The sequence below is a fragment of the Oryza brachyantha genome, chromosome 4 (assembly GCF_000231095.2).
Source record: "Oryza brachyantha chromosome 4, ObraRS2, whole genome shotgun sequence".
NCBI classification, from domain to species: domain Eukaryota; kingdom Viridiplantae; phylum Streptophyta; class Magnoliopsida; order Poales; family Poaceae; genus Oryza; species Oryza brachyantha.
In genome coordinates, this window is record NC_023166.2 from 20,599,729 (window position 1) to 20,613,257 (window position 13,529).

The 13,529-nt window shown below is 40.4% G+C and overlaps 3 protein-coding genes across 3 annotated transcripts; 1 reads left to right on the forward strand and 2 right to left on the reverse strand.

Moving 5' to 3' along the window:
• The first annotated feature begins 2,580 nt into the window (after positions 1 to 2,580).
• On the forward strand, positions 2,581 to 5,890 carry LOC102699503 (uncharacterized protein At5g50100, chloroplastic). Its single transcript, XM_006653796.3, has 8 exons — positions 2,581 to 2,916; positions 3,134 to 3,264; positions 3,930 to 4,037; positions 4,295 to 4,351; positions 5,021 to 5,086; positions 5,291 to 5,351; positions 5,515 to 5,558; positions 5,647 to 5,890. The coding sequence occupies exons 1-8, from the start codon at positions 2,775 to 2,777 to the stop codon at positions 5,680 to 5,682; spliced, it is 645 nt and encodes a 214-aa protein (XP_006653859.2). The 5' UTR covers positions 2,581 to 2,774; the 3' UTR covers positions 5,683 to 5,890.
• Positions 5,891 to 5,919: 29 nt separating this feature from the next.
• LOC102707579 (ubiquinol oxidase 4, chloroplastic/chromoplastic) lies at positions 5,920 to 8,629 on the reverse strand. Its single transcript, XM_015836816.2, has 9 exons — positions 8,417 to 8,629; positions 8,127 to 8,307; positions 7,964 to 8,057; positions 7,717 to 7,832; positions 7,368 to 7,476; positions 7,193 to 7,261; positions 6,840 to 6,911; positions 6,698 to 6,745; positions 5,920 to 6,464 (listed from the first exon to the last, which is right to left on the reverse strand). Exons 1-9 carry the CDS (start codon positions 8,536 to 8,538, stop codon positions 6,259 to 6,261), a joined length of 1,017 nt encoding a protein of 338 aa, XP_015692302.2. The 5' UTR covers positions 8,539 to 8,629; the 3' UTR covers positions 5,920 to 6,258.
• A 1,575-nt stretch (positions 8,630 to 10,204) lies between these two features.
• LOC107304046 lies at positions 10,205 to 13,219 on the reverse strand. Its single transcript, XM_015836233.2, has 5 exons — positions 12,819 to 13,219; positions 12,637 to 12,709; positions 11,912 to 11,976; positions 11,390 to 11,499; positions 10,205 to 10,830 (listed from the first exon to the last, which is right to left on the reverse strand). The coding sequence occupies exons 1-5, from the start codon at positions 12,936 to 12,938 to the stop codon at positions 10,566 to 10,568; spliced, it is 633 nt and encodes a 210-aa protein (XP_015691719.1). The 5' UTR covers positions 12,939 to 13,219; the 3' UTR covers positions 10,205 to 10,565.
• Positions 13,220 to 13,529: the final 310 nt, after the last annotated feature.

Genomic DNA, 13,529 nt, shown 5'->3' on the forward strand with positions numbered 1-13,529 from the left:
TCACTATGGACGGTCGAGATGGACCGGAAGGTTGTCTAGACCTCTAGTAGGGCGGTGCAAGACGTGCCATCAGGTGACGTTTTTATTTCCGACGAGAGGAGATCTCTGGAAGGGCGCAGGAGCATCGGCTGCCGTCCGATGCGGGGTGGTGTGAATCTCCAGTCGTTGAAGCCGCGAGGACATATGGCCCTCTCAGCGACGGCGATCTGGATAAGAGCGATTGGCTCGCCCGCCGGATGACGTGGGCCCGTCGTGGCGTGGGGCCCATTTGTGCGGTATTGCTATTTCCAAGACATTTTAGGGCGAGCTGGTTTTGAGAAAAATAAATAGTAGTACTAGTTTTTTGCAATTTTCTTATGTGCACCATATTTTTGTTTCTGTAATTTCAGCCTTTCAGGAAAGCCTTCAAAAAGGGGAGAAAAACACTGGACCAGTCGAATAGTGTGTTTGAGAGGCATGTCTAAGCAACCAGCAAATTTATGGTTTTGAAAGCAATTGGTAGTTGGTGACTTGGTGCGATATACTCGCGCACCTAACCAAACAACCTATGTCCGGCTTTTTATGCTCTTTGGATCATCCCGGACAAATTCGCAAGCCGTTAAAGGTGTGATTTTTGAAGATTTTTAATACAGAATTTTCTTTAAACAAATTAAATAGTTATATTTTTAATTTTATACTCACTGTTCTAAAAAAATGCTTGTACCTAATATAGGATTTAACACTAACTACCTATGTAACTATGTTCGTAATACAGCCGCCTCCCCAACACCTATTCTCTCTTTTTTTTTTGCAACCACGTCTTTCGAACTGATATTTTTTTACAAAAATAATAGTATTAAAATTTTTATTTAAAAATCATATGAATCCAATTTTCAAGTTTTTTACATCTATTAGTTAATTAATTGGGACCCCTAATTAATTATATGCTAACCCACTTTTAAGTTTTACGCACCGGTTAACACGATGGTAGTGTCAAATTCAATCTATATTTTCAGTGAGTAATTATTGATACTTATTTTATTATATGCTAATGGTTTGCATGCTCTTTTTCTTTTATCGTCGATCGTCTCAGCCAAACCTCCACCCTAGATTTTATGCGTCTTGACAAGTTTAAAATGGGAATAAGCGAAAATTATATGCACTCCACACTCATATTTTACACTACTAATTCATCTGCATGTACCACGGAGTGCATCTTTTATTGAAAAAACATTAAGAAAACCACACACATGCTAACAAACCCCACACATATCAGCAACCATGGAATATTTTTCTTACATAATCAATGATGCTTATCATTAATTGTTATCACTTTGAGAGTGAGTAGGAGACAGTCAATTTTCATGATTTTTTCAATTCTTTAACATAGCTCAAAATCAAATTTTGGTTTTTAAAGGTACATAAACAACCGTGAAATATTTTTGCTTTTTAAAGGATACATATTGTGTAACTGATGGATATATACATAAAAAAGTAGGATAGACAATTTTCTTGTTGTGTGATACTAATGGCATGCGTATGTATCACTCAAGGTATTGCCAGGTCGAAGCCTAAAAAATGTGCCTTGTGACGCTCACGCCATCGTCTTTTCGTCTATACTAAGATTTAAAATTTTAAACTTAAATTTAAAGTTAATTTTGTGATTTTTTATCGTATTTAATTTTCTAGGTTAGATTTTTAAATTACTAAGAATATATATATATTATTCACAAATTAATTTTTGTTTGTAAGTATGTTATTTCATTTAATCCTCTAAATAAATCAAAGGTTAAGTACCCTTGCAGTCTTAGCTAAATGTATTACTATATGAATTTCAAAATATAGTAGCATTTAAAAACGATGCTAAGTCAAATACTTTAAATTTTAAGGTCGACCATGTAAGCACAATTTTACTAAAATTTTCATTAAACAAACTATCGTCGTATGGAGCAATCTTATTTAAAATAACATATTTCGATAGATACTATGTCAGTAGCATCTTGAATACCACGTGTTGATAAAAAATAGCTATATTTTGAAATGGAGGAAATATGACCTATATTTTTTAAAAATGTGTGATTGCATGACAATAATAGTGTGAAATCAAGATCCAAACTAAAACAAATTGAACATAACTTATAACCTCGTCTTTTTGCTGCTTATACTTATAAGACAAAATTTAAATGTTAAATATTAAATTTAGAGTTAATTTCAGGTTTTTTTCATCGCCGCTTATTTTTTAGTCTTGACTTCTACACGGCTAAAAACACGTATAATAAAGTTATATTTATAAATTATTATTCGTTTACAAATCATTCAACAGGCGAAAAGATGACGCTCTTGGTGATTGACGTTGTATCCATCACAGTGATCTTTTTATTTTTAAGATATGCCTATCGGTCTTCAAAGATTTTTATAAGGGCACGATACATTTGCGTTTACAGTATTTCTATGCGTACATGTTATAAGAGTCTTGTATGGCACTGTATTTCGTAAAAGGAAAAAAGAAAAAGAAGACACACAACTAAAAGCGAAAGATATACGAAACATGAGGCTGGCTGATGGCATCATCGGCGTGCTAATCGAACGGTTAAAACGAGACCACGGAGGTGGGGGGAACTGGCGGTTGCGGAGAGAAGAGTGCGAGGGAGGGAAGACGCAAGCCGTCACGGTGGCGCAACGCCGGCCACCAGCGAGGGAGCCATTCGAATCGCCGGCCACCGCTGCGCCCCGAACCCACCTCGCTCACCGCACCGCATGCTCGCTCGCTCAGGCCGCGGGTGATCGATCGACCGATGGCGAGCTCGCTGGCCCGCATGGGAGCGGCGCTGCCCCGCGCGCGACCGCGCCCGCGCGCCGCGGCGAGGTTCCCGCCACCGGGGCGGTGGGACTCCTCCGCGGCGGCGCCCTGGGCCTGCCGCCGCGCTCCGATGTACGGTGAGGAGCAAGATCAGTGATCTCAGAGCATTCGATTCTCTGCATTTCGTTTAGAATTTCAAGTCCTTGGAGTTGTGGAATTCAGGAAGTATACCCAGAATAGTGGGATATTATGCTCTGTGTATCCTTAGATACCGAAACGGCGTCGATTTTTCGTTGTTTAGTTTGTGAATTTTATATAGCTTAAATAACTGTGATGTCTTGAATTGTGCTTCAGGTTTCAGATGTCAAGTTCACTCTGATGTCAAAGTAGGCCCGACATCAGGATTAAAAGATGGGGGAAATTCTTCTGAAAATTGGAGGATCAAGATGCTCTATGACGGTGATTGTCCACTATGTATGCGTGAGGTTGGTTGCGTAGTCTATGATTGCTAGGACTTTTTGTATAGTAAGATAATGCTTGCTTTAGAATTTAGAAGAACCATAGAATGAGTACAGCATTTTGTTTTTCAATACTCGAGAGTGCTTGACTGGTGTGATAACTAATTTGTGAAAGCTGCAAATTGTGAATGTTAAATGAATGCACAAATAGTTGGCAAGGACAAATGAAGAGAACAAGTCATTGTCACACCAATCAAGCATGATGTGGATAAGTTTCTTGTTGATCTACCCCGTGACTGTTATGTTCTCAAATAAACAAAATATGGCTTGTTCTAAATATGTACTCCTGGTTAGAAATTCTCTGACGTCATCTTATACTTCCCCCATCACGCTTTATTCTTTCCCTGGGAATTGCTGCTAGCAGTTTAGCTTACTTTAAATCCGCATGAAAGACTTTGGTTGAGACATCTGAAACTATGACATGGTCACATGAAGCTTATCAGTTCTGAACACTGATAGCTGAAATACAAATACTATGAAGCAGTACCTTCTGAATATTTGCATACTTTGTTCTTATTTATAAAGTGCGATGTTGTTGAAGTTACAGGGAAAACATCACAGCCATGCAGACTAATATTAGTTTTATTTTGCAGCAGAAACTAAATTCATCCTTACCACTCATGTCTTTACAGGTAAACATGCTGAGGGAAAGAAACAAATCCTATGGAGCTATAAAATTTGTTGACATAAGCTCGAAAGATTATTCTCCACAGGACAATCAGAACCTTGATTATGAAACTGTGCGTATTTCTTGTAACTACAGATTGACTTGTTGGTCATCACGTACATTGTTCTTTCATATTTTCATGATTTGTTTGATGTGAAAATACTACTGGCCCAAATACTCCAGCTATTTCTGTATTTAGTACCTAGGCAGTGCTAAATTAGCAAGTTGTTCATGAAATCATTCATCATAATGTTACATTATGTGGCCAACTTTGTAAATATATGCACCTGTTTGTCCTCTCTTTTCCACCTGAAGTTTTTTTTTTTTCAGGCCATGGGGAGGATACATGCTATACTTTCAGATGGAACCGTAGTCACAGATGTTGAGGTATGACAGTGCCACTGTCCTCTACAAAAGAAATTCAGGATTTACTTTTTTAAGAAAATAAAAATAAAATCAGAAGATGCTTCCAGATGAACCGTTGGGTTATGTCGTAACTATGCGTGTGCTTGATCTTACTAACGAGAGAAATAAACTAGGCGTGTGCTTGATCTTACTAATGAGAGAAATAAACTAGGCGTGTGCTTGATCTTACTATAAATACCATGATTGCCTGTATACTGATGCTAAGGAAGCAAAAACTCAGTGTCACTCATCATTCTGTTTATTGATAACATGCAAGAAATATTGCATGTAGAGTTTATTGTCATATATTGCAGTAATTCTGCTGACCTTGTGAGATGAAATCGATAATAACTGAACTTCTATGTTAGTTTGACTTCAATCAAAGCTTCCAAATAATCCATACTGCAGTGCCGCCCAATATAACTAGTATGAGTATATGCTATTACCTTGTATTTCAGCAGGCTATGTTTTTGTCTGCTTGGTGAAATGACAGGATGTGAATTAGTTTTTGTCGATCATGTAATGCTGCTACTCTGAATAGCCACTCTTTAAAAGGAAAACAGATGTTCTTAGGAACGTATGCATAATTCCTATGTTAATATCTGTTATGTTTTATGCCGTTTTATATAATAACTATGGTTATTATTGCAGGCATTTAGAAGGTTGTATGAGGAAGTGGGACTTGGTTGGGTTTATGCTGTTACTAAGTATGAGCCTGTAAGTGCACATCAACACAAAGCAAATAACAGGATGTCACAAAGTTACCTTTTAGCTTCATGGTTCATATATACTGGCAAATTCACCTAATCAACTTAGAGATTTGTGGAGTACAGTTTGTTTAAAATGAATAAATAAATTGGCCTCCCTGTCTGAACTTTTAGTGCCTTATACTTCTACTTGTCTCATTCTGATATTCTGCAGGTAGCTGCAATAGCAAATGCAATATATGGTGTGTGGGCCAAATACCGTATGCAAATTACAGGTTTGGTGTAACGTTTATCATTTATCATTGTGTGCTCTGACAATATTCTCGTTTTATTTATTTTGTTAGCAATCAGATGAAAATGAAGCACATATGTCAACAAAGTATGCAAAAAACAAAATCTGAATACGTTGGTGATTTCTCTTACTGTGATGTATGACAGGTCGACCTCCACTAGAGGAGATAATGGAGTCCAGAAAACAAGCAGTAAGTTGTGTTTAATTTTTTGTCACGGTGCTCATCTCGTCTGGACTTTTACTGCCTGCCTGTGAATTAGTGTGCTCTTTTTCTGCAGGCCGAATGCAAAGACGATAAAGTGTGCAAAATGTGAGCAACGAAACATTGGCCTGCTCTGCTGCATAATGCTTCCCTACATACGCTTAGGTAGACACACATACATAACTAATCTTACCAGGCATTATCATTATGCCTAGTGCTATGGATAAGATTACGGAAACGATGATACAGTAATTTGCCTGAGATGTAACAGTGGTATTTGTCCAAATCAACGATAAATAAATCTCCAGAAAAATATTAAAGATGACGCAGTAGCATGATTGAATTTTCATTTCGCATTGCGGCCTTCAATACTACAGTCAGTTTGCCTCTCGCCTTCACCAATTCACATTGTGCTGATCATGAGCCCTTCGCAGAGTAGATTTTGTGAATATACGAAGCAGCAAGTAACCCAGCGTTTCATAGAACCACAGCACACTGAACCCAATACCTTGCAGTACAACATCTATCTCACGAATATATTATATTTTTATTGGAATACATATTGCCTATTCTGAAGGATCATCAATGACGTAAAGAATATACTGTTTACTAACTTTTGGAAGAAAAAGAAACCGAATGATCAAAACTCTATTCTATGAGACTATGATGCCTTATAATGTATGGTCGGTCACTCTTTACTCACAAGGGATTTTTTGACACAATCCATTATACCTTCACAATCATCTTCAGGTATTACACATTCGGTATCAGTTTCTAAGCAGTTTTGTATGGAATGAGGAGAGCGAAGGTTTCCATGTGTTTGACAGGCCTTCATGGTCTTGCAATGTTCTGCCTCATCATCTCGTATATTGACAAATACATCATATAGGTTATCTGCAACAGGATGTGAGCAACAGTGAACACAGCATCTATATATAGTTGAAAAACTTTGATGGGGAGGAATCTTAAATTAGAACTGTCTAGTAGGGATTTTTTCTGATGACTTAGTGACCTCATCAGATGGATCAGTGAGATGAATTGACATGCTACAGATAACATGTTAAGAGCCAAGCTTCTGAAAGATTAACTAAGGAAACTTGTAAGGAAAGAGGGAAGGGCGTCTATACCGATTTTAGGTCTCCTAGAACATGGTACTCTTGCTGTTTGAAATTCATCTGGAAAAACAAACCATGTAAGCAAAGGGTACAGATAATAATGATTATTGAGCACAAATGCCCTAACTATGAACAAGCCAACATGAGAGCTAACCGAATAAGTAAAGATCCTCATTCAGGTAATAGTTTAAAGCCGCCTCAGGAGCTGGTAGCCTTTTCAACTCCTCTGTTAAAAATAAACAAACATCTGAAATCATGGAACTGGAAACAAATTGGGATCAAAAGAATTTGCAACACCCAGTGCCCAGATAGATGTCAAAAACTGTTCAAGAATGGCCGAGTAAGAACTAATAAGTGGTTCAGAATGTCTTTAGTCCTTCAGGTTTAAAGATACTGGCATGAGCTACAAACTTTGGCATCACCTCCATAAGCATTAGAAACAAGAGGATTTTCTTGATAAAATTTTGCTCAAAAGGAGAAATGTCAAGTCCATTAACGTTTTATTACCTTCATGGAGCTTAATAAACTTGTTGTAGGTTGAGTACGCATGCCTCTCAACACATTCAGAAAAGTGGTCTGCACATAAGATAAGTGATTTCAAGCATTATAATTACAGAAAAGACATGGAAATAAAAAAGATAAAACATTTACTTCATAATTGGCAATTCATAGGTGCACTTACATGCCATTCTCGGGCTCAGCATGTACATCGCAACTGTCATAAAGTAGTAAAAGAATGCAGCAAACCGTGCAAGGAAACGATCAACCCATAAAGAGTTGCCACCCAATTCCTGAAATGAACCAAGATGAGGAATAAAGTAAGAAAGTCAAAGATCAGAGCCAGGACATTAAAAAATTAGCTAAAATTTCAATTGGAAGTAGGCTGAATTACCTTATATATTATACTCAGGTACAGAGAAGTAAAGAACAGGATGTGCTAGCAACTACCATAATCTAAAAGGACAGTAAAACTATGGCATCTGATTGAAAGGAAGATCTAATGGGCAGACAGAGAGAAACTAGAGACACACCTCCATGATTAAGAGGTGATGAAACTCATTCCAGCTCTCAGCAAAGTGCACCTTTATATAGTCAGCTCTTCTCCACCAGCCAAAAGTTTCATACATGTGAAGCACCGATATAAATGCTGTTCAATAGTCAACCAGTCACTCAGTGAAACAACAGCCACTAGGGCAGTACTGTGTAAGAGCCATACTTGCATATTGCGAGATTGAGAGACCTGCCGGCCATAGCGGGCATGTAAGACGAGATCCTCACCAAAATACGGCACCCTAGCAATCGTCTCCAATACGAAAAATCTAGCGTAGTTGCGGTCACGGTACAATCCATCAAGTATCATGATGACGGACTCCTGCAGACAGAAAAAGGATGTAAAACCATCCACAAGGCCTGAATTTTGAATAAATCTGCCTGAAATTACCGTGAGGAAAATGTTCACCGACTGCTCGAGCTTAACCACCCAGCTCTCCTCGGCGGTGACCAGCGGCTCGTCGGCTCCATCAGGAGGAGCCGTGTCCCTGAAGGGGAAGGACTCCTCGACGGCCACCTCGGTCTTCTCCTTCTCCCGCTGCACCTTCATCGCCTCGGCGCGGAAAACCCTCCTGGCTCAAGCACAGAAACGCATAAGCAAAGGGTACGAGGAGGGTGGGCGAGATGGGGGGATCAAGCGCGCGCGCGCGCGCGCACGGGATAGGGTTGGGGGCGGCGTACCTGGTGGCGACGGTGCCCTGCCACGCGACGCGGGGGCGGTGCGCGCGGAGGGGGAGGAAGGCGGGCGGCGCCGGCGAGCGGCGCGCCACGGGGAGCGGGGAGGCGGAGGCGACCGCCGCCATGGCACCGACGCGACCAGAAATTTTTTGAGGGGGAAGTTTTTGCGCCGCGCGGAAATGGGAGCGGCAACCGTGGTGGCGAGGGAGGGTGAAGGAAGAAGAGAAGTTGCGAGTCGTTGGACTTGACAACGGAGTGGAGTATATTCGCGCGGCCGCACCGTGCTCCCGTGTTTTGTCGAGTCGTGGGATTCACGAGATATTTGCGATTATACAAAAAAAAATTGAATTCTAATACCTCAATGGATGCTCTTTTTTTTTTACCACTTCGTAAGCGTATAAGTCCAAATATAATTTCCACGAGTTGTACAAAATTAATAAGTAAAACTTATAATACAGTTTACAATGTGTTTTTAAAAATATGTAAAAGTCAAATTTGATATTGCATACTATATTTTAAACACTGTATATTTCACCACTTATCTTATTCTGGTTGTTATTATAAAATCATGCTTAAAGTCACACGAAAATAATGATAATTATAAAGAATAGTCAGACATATAAATATTCAACGGTGTCAAACGTACGAAAACGAAAGTAATACATGACACACAAAATCATGTTCAAAAGAGTTTCAAAGGTTTCTCGGACCATATGCCGTTTGATAAGAGTGGGGAACGCACGGTGGCACCGCAGCAGCAGCGTTGGTAACTTTGGTAGTGGGGTGGATAGGAATCGCCGTATCTGTGGGCCGGTGCCGGCAAAAGGCAGCGCCTCGCTTGCTGAATGCTGATTGATCTATCAGTTTGTTAGTGGGGTGGGACGATAGCGTCATGCCACCGGGCACTTGCATTTCATATATATGAACTAAATTCTATGGGTTCTGCTTTGTACACATTTGGAAAATTGAACTCGTCTATTGCGAGATTATAGCCGAAACTATGTGCTCTCAACCATCCTCTCGAATTTTTGAACTCCTCTGTTGTGAAAACTATAACAGAACCATTCAAAAAAAAAAACTATAACAGAAATTCAGTACTCTGAACATGTTCGACATGTAGCAGTTGCTTGTTGGGCTTCGCTTTTCTTGGGCATGTGGTTCTGCTGCTGCCGCTTTGCCGTGGGCGCTCGTGCGAGGCGAGGCCGGTGCTGCGGGCCAGTGGATGCCGCTTGCCGTGCGACCACGCGTGAGGACGCAAAGATCGCCGGGGAACACGGGGCGGCGTGGCCGAGCACGACCTCGCGGATGGTCGGTCGCCAATCTTGCGGCGGAGACACAAGCCCAAGGTTTCTGGGCCAACAGATTTTGGTGTTTGCCATACAGACGCTCGACGTTCAATGCGTCAAATGAGGCCTTGCGTCATCCAAAATTTTTTTAAAAAAACATCCTATTAAATTTTTGACACCTGAATAAAATATTAAATATAGATAAACTAAAAACTAATTGCACAGTAATAAAAGAAATCTTGAGACGAATCTTTTAAACCTAATTAACCCATGATTAGCCATAAGTGCTGCAGTGACTAACATATGCTAATGACGGATTAATTATGCTCAAAAGATTCGTCTCGTGGTTTCTAGGCTAGCCGTGAAATTCGTTTTTTCATTTGTATCCAAAAACCTCTTTCGACATCCGGTCAAACATTTGACATGACACTTCTCTTAAAAATTCTCAATCTAAACACCACCTGATTCTCACCTCTCCAAGCCGTAGAATGAACTCCAGCACGAGATAATATTGTTTCGAGCTCATAGGTTTCATAAGACTCAAACGGTTGTGCATCCTCTCATTCTCATGTGTCCATCGACGAATTACAGAATTACAGGTGCAATGCCTTGACGAGTCAAGACGCATTCTGAAGGGCGGAAACAACATGGCCAAGAAAATGACAGGTATCAGCCTTGCTACTAAACGTGTACGTCAGCGTAGACACTGAGTTACAACGATAAACTGCCCAGTTCCGATCCTACACCTTATTAAAAAGGGTTCTAAAAAAGAGTTCCAATCCTACAAAATTTGGAACGTCTACCGGCTTCTTTGGCTTCTATTCTCAGCCACATGGGCATCAATTCTCATCTATATTTCAGAGTAGTCATGTACAGCCTGTTGCCTGACAGTTACTGCTTACATTTTCAGATGCCCTGCTGCCTGAAGGGGCCTTGGTGCTTTCGGCTGTCAACCGAGGGGCGTCAGCATTCTTAGTCGCTGATCGGTTCCTTCTGAATCTGTTTTTCAGTTTACTGAAAGGCCGCCAGTGCCATCTGTTGTGGGAATTGATTTGGCCCATCAGCTTCTGTTGCTCTCTTCGAAAGCTTCTCCGAGTGTACCAAGCTCCACCACGCCAGCCTAGCGCATACCTAGCAAGTTGCAAAAGAAGAGAAGAGTGTAATCAGCATAAACACAATTTGTTGCTAGCACAATATTGCATAATTCTTGAAATCATTCCACACTTTATCAGACAAGTTTGCCATCTTTTGGTCGCTCTTTGGTCATAGCACAGTCTGTGCCTCTGAGGCCATTAATGCAAAGACAAATTCATACTGAAGTGCAAAATCGACACATGGGATATGAGTTTTAACATCAGACTGAATTTGCTAGTTCAGATTAAATACATGAAAAGATAACAGTTTATATGGCCAGTATAGTGCATACCACAGTGGTTCTATAGTTCGAACAAATTAGCAGGAATTCATATACTACATCAGAAATTCAGTGTAACAGACCAATATTTATGTATAATATATTTCACAGATTGAGATAATTTGATCAGCATAGGATGCATCAGAAGATTCAGAACCTCATGTAGAAAGTAGAAGAAATTACATATAACTAAAACCACCAATTTGGTAGTAGTGATTTATAGAGTAAATCAATATTTGCGAAAAATAAATTTACATATCAGCAGAAAGACCATACCCGACAACAGAAGTTGTCAATGCAGTGGCTACACATGCTGGAGTGCTGATATTACTGGAAGTGACAATCTTTTTAATCTCTTCATGTTCAACTTTGTGAGTATCCTTCAACTGTTGACAACAAATAAAGAAAGATAAAGACTGTGAGGAAAAAGAATCAAACACTATTCATGGTAAATATCACAAAATATTACAAGAAAACACTGGAGGTAAATCAGAAATCAAATATGGAGGGCAAAGGGAAAGCAGATGGTCCAACTCTAACTATTGCCATGGACCAGGGCAAGTAGACAATAAGTTCATAACAAAAATCTGACCATCATCATTTCAAGGAAATGAGATTTCAGCATCATCATAGTGTATAGATCCAATGTCACACTCACTATGACTCATTTGAGAAACTAAAAAAACGAAAACATCATGTGATTGCAATTTTAGATAAGGCATTTCAGTGCTGTAATTAACATGGCAAACGAGCCTGTTTAAGTAAGCGTGCTAACAGACTATCCAATAAATGGCTTACAGATTGTTCAATTGAGTGAAGTCTCTTATCAATCCTTGATTGTTGCACATGGCGAAAAGAATAACCTGTAAAATAAAAATCACAGTATTTGTTAGAAAACTGTAAATGCAACAAAAAACCAAATTCCAGTAAATTCAATTGACATTAGGGCCAAATGAGAACAGAAGCATAAAATGGTTGTCAATTTCAGTCAAGAGTGAGAAACTATCAGTTGGAAAGGCGTGGATCATGCTGGGATCATTCAAAATTACATATAGCAGGAAAGAAAGCAGTTTTGCCTCGATTTAAAAAAATTGTTTCATGCCAAATGAACTGAGGTTCATTACTCTTTCATGCCAAATGACCAGTTCAGCACAGAACCAAAAACCAATACAGAAATGAAGAACTACGTTCCTAATTTCCATAAACTTAACCAACAATCAGAAAGTGGGAAAGAGAATTGAGTCCAACTGCAACCATAATATGAGAAACATTGCTATACTACATCTCTAGTTCGAATTCAGGTATTGCGTAAAGTATTGCTGCTGAACAGATTAAAAATCTAGTTTAGCACTTGCACAATTGCAGCACTCGCTACATCAGCTAAAGATATAGAAAAGGCTGTCTTAATCAATTGACATGCAACTTGGCGCACTTGCTTCCACGCATCACTCACCACCGAATGGCCAACGCTGAGAACGAAAATAGCATACACAACCCCGGAAGCAGGTAAAGCAGTAGCGTACCGGCCCATGCGGTGAGGACGGAGGCGATGGACGTCCCGACGGTGAACACGACGCGGTGGCTCTCGAACACCTCCTGCGGGCACCGGAACACCACACGCATCAGCCAAACGGGAGGGCATCAGGGAGGAGAGGAGAAGTGAGGGATGGGGATTGATCTAGCAGGGGGTCACTAACCTACCTACCTTGGTGGAGAAGAAGGTGTCGCGCATGGCGGCCCAGGAGTTGGAGGCGCGGCGGCGGATGTTGGACAGCGATAGCGCCTCGCGGAAGAGCAGCGCGCCGCCCAGCCGCCGCAGCACCATCTCGCCCGATCTCGGTGGCTCCTCTGTTTTGCTTGGTGGTGGGGGTGGAGTTCAAAATATTTGTGGGGGTTTGGGACGAGAGCGAGCGGACGGCTCGGCTTCGGCGGTTGATTCCTTCCTCGCCGGCGCCGCCGCCGCCGCGGGCGAGCGAGACCAACTTGCGGAAGAAGAAGCCAGACCCGCGCCAGCGAGTCTTTTCTAATTAACATCAATTTTTGCTTAAGAACTTACATGTGTTTAGTTCTAGAGATGTGATGGGTCGAGATATAGTTAACCCATCTCTAACCTGTTTAGTTGATGGATGCGTAGAATGAATTGGGAATATTTCTTCACGATCTAGGTCCAATCCATTCCACCAAAACGGTGGGACGGATCCGTCCTAGAACGACCACGACGCACGGATGATTGTTTATTTTATTTATTAAATTTATTTAAAATATATTACTTGTATAAATATACATTCAATTACTTTTAGGTTATTCATATATTAATCCTAGTATTTAATATTTTATTTTGGATATGAGAGATAACTTTTATCCCATCTCATCCCTCCAACTAAAAAAAAACGGGTCCAACTCATCCTATCTCATC